Source organism: Colletes gigas, unplaced genomic scaffold, assembly GCF_013123115.1.
Source record: "Colletes gigas isolate AHSC1104 unplaced genomic scaffold, ASM1312311v1 Colletes_gigas_Sc00002, whole genome shotgun sequence".
NCBI lineage: Eukaryota > Metazoa > Arthropoda > Insecta > Hymenoptera > Colletidae > Colletes > Colletes gigas.
Window position 1 is genome coordinate 4,274,941 of NW_025106631.1, and position 7,280 is coordinate 4,282,220.

Here is a 7,280-nt window from a genome sequence, read left to right on the forward strand (position 1 = left end):
GAGAATGAGTGAATTATAAAAGAAAAAAAATCGATTGTCTATTATATATTTGTGTCTTTTTTGTATATTTCTTTCTGGTCTGAGAGTGAAAGTTCAGCAAACGGTATATCGTTCGGCGTTATCAAAAATACACACTTTCAGAGAAAAATATCAATTTTTATTTCGCAGTTCATAGGTAACTCTTAATCATTTTGGTTGAACAATCGTGAAATCAGGTTGACGGATTTTATTTATATCGAGCGTTATCGAGCTCGATTTAAGCACAGCCGTTGATAACAGAACGCCAAACGAAAGCTCGACGAGATTAGTAACGTCCGATTATTTTGACACGTTCTTTTTTTTTTTTTTTTTTTTTTTTTTGTTCCTTTGCGTTTCTATTTCCGTCACCAATGTCTCGATTACAATCCGTCATCGGTACACGTGCACGCGAATTTGAATAATGGCTAATGCGGTAAAGGTGTGTGCACACGTTGCGCGAACAATGTTGTGCACACAACTTCTACGTTGTACTAAATTCCATTCGGAAGTGTCGGATTACGTTTGTCGAATGTAAAAACGACACGAACCATTACAAGCTGTCGTTCGAGGTCGGATTATTATTTTAAAAACTAGACCGCGTTCGTGTTTGCGTAGAATGATGCGCACGTTATAAAATCAGATTTATTTACAATTCTACAAGACCGTAGTTTTAGTAGTACCTGTACAAATCGTGTTAATCGCAAAGACGTATGCGTACTTATTAAAAAATCCTAGTCACCATATTAAAACATCGCTTCTGACTCTAGTCGTAAGCCAGCGTTAACGGATACAGTGTCACGTAAACCTCGCTAATCACGGTTCGTCGATGGGTCCAACTCGTAAACCGAGACACGCGTGCTTTCGTGAAATTGTTTCTTTTTTTTTTTAGACCATTGCAGTTACGTGCAAAGCCCCGACACAGTCTTATTAAAAACTCGGACCGTAACGGTCTGAAATGTTATGTACAGCTTTGTACACTCGCTAATCGCACGTAGTCACTTCCAGGGTTCCTGAAAATAATTTCGAGACAAATTAGCATCGTCTTATTGTCAATTTTAACATCACTTCACCATTTAGCCCTAACACTCCAGTCTTTCGGTGTCCAATGAAGACACTTGGGATCTATTCTGATCTGCCTCTTTTCCATTGCGGCCGCGTGTTGCTCGATTATATCCCTGCGAATAAATACGTTTGTCAGTGAGGTTCCGAGGTAATCCTTCCTACAGAAAGAAACTAAATTTCCGTATAAATTCGGCTCGATTCGTTCTCTAACGATGCATTGACCATTTAGCCAATTACCTATTTAACGTCACAATATATTGTCCTTTGTAGTAATTAATGAGATTCAAATTCTGTAGCGTCGATATCACGTCTTCTTTCTTAATCGACGTCAGTTCACATATTTCACTTATCGTAATCTGAGGTTTCTCGTTTTCTACTAACGGTTTTATGTTCAATAAAATGTCCAGTATCGTGTGCGCCCAGTAACTCCTATACGACAGCAATCCCAGATCGGACAACGGTTTTTCAGGCGAACCTGTTTTCCCCTCGAATTTCGAAAGTTCGTAAGAAAATTCTATCAACAATTTCCCGTAACCTCTCCTCTGATACGGTGGTAGTGTAAGGATGCACGCTACGTTATGATCCTCCGTTGATTCCTTCTCTTTCGAGAAGTAACCAACTATGTGGAACCCCCTGCTATCAAAATCGGTCATTACGTAGAATAAAAAGGGATCTGTATCATAATATAGAGTTTTATGATCCAAGAATAATTTTGCTAGTAGACAAAGATTTTGTGCGTAATTCTTATTTTTTCGGCCGTCGATCTCAAAAAACGATATCGATCCTTTCCTATATATTTCGTTGCCAGGAGGATGCCGTAAATTGCACTTCACGAGGTGCCTCTCCAAACACTTTCGACTCTTTCTATATTTTAGGCAAAATTCACAAATATATATACATGATAAGTTCACCATTTCTTGTGGATATGGACTAAAATACCAAGGTCTTATTCTATGACGACCCAACTCTATCAATTCGACATTTTTCATTCTCGTAACAATATCATCGTGATGATGAGCGACCAGTGAACCGGTCGGCCTCGGACCTGGTGTTTGGGGCGGACCATCCTGAGAGTCCTCGTTCTCGATAAATGCGGACTTTCTCTTTCTAGACATTTTCTTTTGCAACGCTGCCTGTAACACCGCAGAACCATTGACCGGTTCGTTGCTAAGACTGCTAGGACTAGGAGGTCTACTAGGCGCTTGTTTTTTCGGGGTGGCTGCTGCATCTGTACCAGGCGCAGTTCCATCTTTGCGAGGATATTGAACTTTCCTAGTGTCCAAACAATCTTCCGTAACCCACTCATCTAATCGTTTATTAACTAAAATTTTGTAGATTTGATTAAATTGTTGCTTACGCAGATACGTAACTCCTTTCTTTTCAAGCAAGCCGTAATATACTTACAATCTACGTAGTGAACATAATAACACTTGACACCGTGTACATCTTTAACACTGATGATTTCAGCAAGAGCTGTAAATGATAAAAGGAAACTTTTGACAAGTCCTTGTCGTTCTTAGGTTTCTAGATTAAAATATGTACGCGTACTGTCGATGTCCGAGTTATCTAAGCATAACCTAAAACTAAGTGAATCGTAGTACGTGGATAACGAGTACTGGGAACATTTTATCGACTATATTTCTGATTTCAGGGATGCTACTGTGATAATATTACGCGAATGAAAGGTCTGTGTGTACGAAGAACGGTCGGATAATGTGATTCAGTGACACACTTATCGGGCGATTTTTCTGATACGAGATCGTGCACGTATCTTGAAGAAAAAATATTGCGGCACCGTCCAAAGTAGAACGACTGCTAAAACGAACGTGTTACTTACGCCAATCGTCTGTGCCGTGCATTCTAACCGGTAAACGGCATCCTTCCACCAATGAATTCTGAAAGTGAGGTTAGAATTTGATAATACCCTCGTATTCGCCCTTGTCGGTCTCTATCTCGGGAGATATTAGCGCTGTCACATTCAGCGAATCGCGCCACTTACCACTGAATCGCATATTGTTTCGCGTTCGTCGTGTTCCTCGATCATATCAATCCTAAATCAAGAAACTTGCCACCAAACACAACCTTGTTTTGAAGCTCTCACGGCACTGACGCGAGCGCCCCACCACTACCTATCATTTACGAGGAACTAATTCAAAAGGCTTCCCGCACAATCGAAGTCAGCCATATCGATAGGCGAGAGTCGACTATCGAACTAATCGTGGAATCCGCGAAAGTTTCGAACGCGTATCGTTGAATAACAAAGCATCGAAACGTTGAAAACAATGGTTTACGTACCATTACAAACGTTTGGGGCTAAAAATTGAGGATAGATATTCTTTATTTTCACGAAAAACGTTTTAATTGTTGTTTTTACTCGTTCACATTCTGATAATAAAAATTCGATCTTGATAGTGTGGTTGCAGGTGATTTATTTATATGACAACAAAACAGAGTATAGTAGACTAGTTTCTCTATCGATTGTAATTTACTAGATAGTTTTAATATTATGTTTCTTTAAATAATTCTAGTACTATCATTCGTAATTCGTTTTTGAAAACGACTGATTTTATTATTACCCGCTAAACCAGAACTCGTCCTTAAATGCAGCTGACGGATGCAGAAGGAAAACGAGGTACTAGTTCGTGCCCGTACACAGTATGAAATAAAGTTTCCCTTTAGTAATACGATGGGACGTCGAGTACCGTGTGGGATATGATTAAGTAAGAATAATTCAAATACACAGTCGGGGAACGAGGGTTACACGACGTGTCGTGAAAGGTGTTCGCATTTGCACGCAATTAATTCTGAAACCCCGTATCATTTCGAAAGATGTGAATTTAATGTAACGTCTCTTCCGGCGTGTATTTCATGTAGTTCCCAGGCACTGTCTTCGTAGCCGTGACTTTCAGGATTGTAACGCGAAGCTATTTTAGTTACCCACGGAGACAATTTTAGGCGACATCTTATTCTACTTCGTCTAGTATAAAATAGTAATATCAGCAGGGCGGACTAAGTTTCTTTCCGCGTTCTCCTCGGTAGTGTACATTTCGTAGAAAATGTTCTCTGCATAGAAATATTCTTTTCCTCTGAAGTGACGCGTTATTCTATTCAATTCCGCGCGAAACGGTCCAGCGCCGAGAGATTACGTAATTTTCGCGTACATTTGAGCCGTATTATAAAGATATACTCGAAACACCGTGCGCAATTTGTAGCGCTATTTATTAAAAAGTTTATTCTACAAGTTCCATAGTTATTCAAAATTAGTATATACCCCGGAGTGGAATTATTTCAAACCGAATAAGAGCTAATTACATTCTAGAAAATAAGGAACGACTATTCACGAGTGCGTTCAATATTATTTCCTTGGGAGAAATATTTTTATTTTTATTCGTAACGTGTTACAAACAATAAATTTAAATACCAGTAAAAGAAAATATTCCAGAATGTCCCCTTAAACGCAATACGTTTATCAACGAGTAGCGACGCTAATAAAACTGTTGTACGGCCGTTCGCAGTTCCCAGCTCCACGCACGCGATCCTGCATAGCGTTTCGCGTAAAAGAATAGCAACCGATAGCGAGCCGTTCATTTTTAGATAACAGCACGATGCTAAAATTACGACTGGTTCGATCGACCGTGTCGTATCGAGAGTTCGCCCGCTGCTATCCGCAGTCCTGCCGAGCCCCACCCGGTACACACGTTTCCTACGCCTATGTACCATCGCCCCGTGGATATATGTACGCGCGAAATCTGCACCCTTACATATGTACCGGCACATAAGTGTACTCGCATCGGGCATACATAAGGGTTGATAGTGCTCGGGCGGGCAAGCCACCCTTATATGCAGGGCGTGGCCAGAGTCCACCAATCAGAGGACGGGGAATCCCTGAAAGACCAAATCGAACCAAGTAAAAATTTCAGCGGTCGCGTCAAACGCCAAACGCCAAAGGGGATGAGCGCGGTTGATCCGGGCTTACATTTTCGTTACTTATCCTGCTTTCGGGATCTCCTGCCTCTCCCCACTCCCCACTCCCTGCTTCTTTTCCCTTTCTTAAACGCGGCCCTTTAATTGCGATTACGAGACACCGCGCGTGGAGTTTAACGTTGATTTATCGTCTCGCGCGAGGGACGAGACGCTGTTGATCCGCACGGTTCTTTTATATTTTGGAATTTTTAACCCTTACAAGCGTGGAAAATTGTCCTGTTCACTGCTCGTATGTCCTCTCTCTCATCAAACTCGTCTTCGTTATTTTTCTTTCGGGATTGGTAGCTCTTCGTGAAGTTCGTAGACCACTGGGGCAACCCGAAATTGCGTCTCACCGACTCGGAACAATTTAAACGGGGATTTTTGTAACGCGACGCAACAGAAATATTTGCCGCGCGATCGAGACCCTCGTCGTTATTAAATTTCTATGCACACCGCGAAAGTAAGAAACTACCCCATTTACGCAGGAGCGACGAGAGAGAGAACGAGCATCGTCGTGGTGGTTGGCGCGAGAGAGAACGCGAGACAGACTAGCGGGGTCTGCGTTTAATAGCCGTAGTGTTACCTCGGAGGCCTTTCGCCATTAAGAATCCCACAAGACCGTCCTCGCGGGCCCTCTCCGCTCTCCAACTCGCGTTACCCCTTTCCGCAATTCCGACATATTACACGGTGCCCCGGCAGAGTGGATGTAATACGTGTTCGCAGTCGGCTATAACTATACGTTGCAGAGGTATACCTCGGTACCACTAAAATCATTAGAAACACGTGCGCCTGGCAGCGCGCAGAATCCTGGTCCCTTGCCATTAGAATGCTTAGACGGTGTTGTATCCGGAGATCAATATCAAAACAACGCCGCATGACCGTCCACTCTCACGAAAAGTAAGGCAAAAGTAAGGTCGAGGCTTCTAACAAAAAAAACTATTATTATTTTTACACGCGTCGAATACTTTGGAATTAAATCGTTTTCGAGCGAAGGGGTTAAACGTTCGAAAAGTAACACGATCGCGTATCCACTTTTCCAAATTGCGTTGCCCTCTTTTTTGTATCGGATTAGCCGGTGTTAAAGGCGAGGAAACGGGGAGCCAAGAGGGTAGGAGCTCGGCGGGAAGGAACGAAGGCAAACGTTGACGAAAGGGGTGGCAAAAGATGGATAAGAAAGGAGGTCAGCCCGGAAGAAGAAGAAGAAGAAGAAGAAGAAGCGGCTCGTAGTTTCCGGGCGCTGCTTAAAATTCATAAGACGCTCTGTTTACTTACTAAAGATACGGCGGGGGCCTGCGACCAGCCTTTACCCGCCCCCGCGCGCCTCCGCGCGCTCGCGACGCCGTGCTTTATCGCGGCAAATAAAATTATTGGTTGCACTTTTTTTTTTTCTCTCGTCGACGCGGCGGCCTGTTCTTTTTATCGCGGTTCCCGCGTCCGTTCCCGGACGAATCGACACACTCGAGGCTCCCGAGATTTTCTCCGCGCCGCGGTTTAAAAAGCGCCCCGCGGCTGTCGGGGAGACACGCTCCCCGAGCGCTCAAAGAGGCCGTTTGATATGCTGATATCGCGCCGTTTATTTTTGCTATTTCCATAACGCGGCGTTCCTTAGCCGCGATTAGAAATGTAAATTCGAGAACGACCCTTCTCGCAGCTATCGGTGCCAGTTGTTTTAAAAGCGTCGCGTCGCCCCTCAGGGGGAGGAGGGGAGGGGGGCTGTAGAGAATCCTTGGCCGTGGATTAACTCGTTTGTGGCCGCGAGCGGTTCCCTGCTCAAAGTATCCGTATCTCACCGACCCGGTTTTTCCGTAAATATTTTTTTACTCGTCGATAAATAAAAACGAACGCTCCTCCGAAACAGGAATTCCAGCCATTGAAATCTTCTCAACTTTTTAAGTCGAACTATCCGAAAACAATTTCCCCGCCAGGCGGTGGTAAAATTCAGAAGAGCGTGACCGTCGTGCACGACGAAAGTAAAAACAAACTGCTAGGGGGGGCAGGGGTGGGTGGCGATTATCCGCGTCGAATGACTTTTCTCGGTACCTGTGCTCGCGCGTGCTCGTGCACACACAACCCCCGCAGCGTCCCACACCACCGCAGTCCTCTCGTCGCGTTATAATCTCGTTGCTCGGGGCGACGTCGAATAAAGTACCCGCGGTGTGACGGTAACGCGAGGCACCAACTATTAACTCATTAGTCGAAGTTCTTCGTATTATCGCATTCTCTTTGAGGCCGGC

General features: G+C 43.8%; 1 protein-coding gene across 1 annotated transcript; it reads right to left on the bottom strand.

The window, feature by feature from the left end:
* Positions 1–53: 53 nt before the first annotated feature.
* On the bottom strand, positions 54–3,178 carry LOC122399343 (histone acetyltransferase Tip60). The gene is made up of 6 exons (XM_043399978.1): positions 3,080–3,178; positions 2,918–2,975; positions 2,485–2,553; positions 1,318–2,401; positions 1,089–1,193; positions 54–1,028 (listed from the first exon to the last, which is right to left on the bottom strand). Exons 1-6 carry the CDS (start codon positions 3,122–3,124, stop codon positions 977–979), a joined length of 1,413 nt encoding a protein of 470 aa, XP_043255913.1. The 5' UTR covers positions 3,125–3,178; the 3' UTR covers positions 54–976.
* Positions 3,179–7,280: the final 4,102 nt, after the last annotated feature.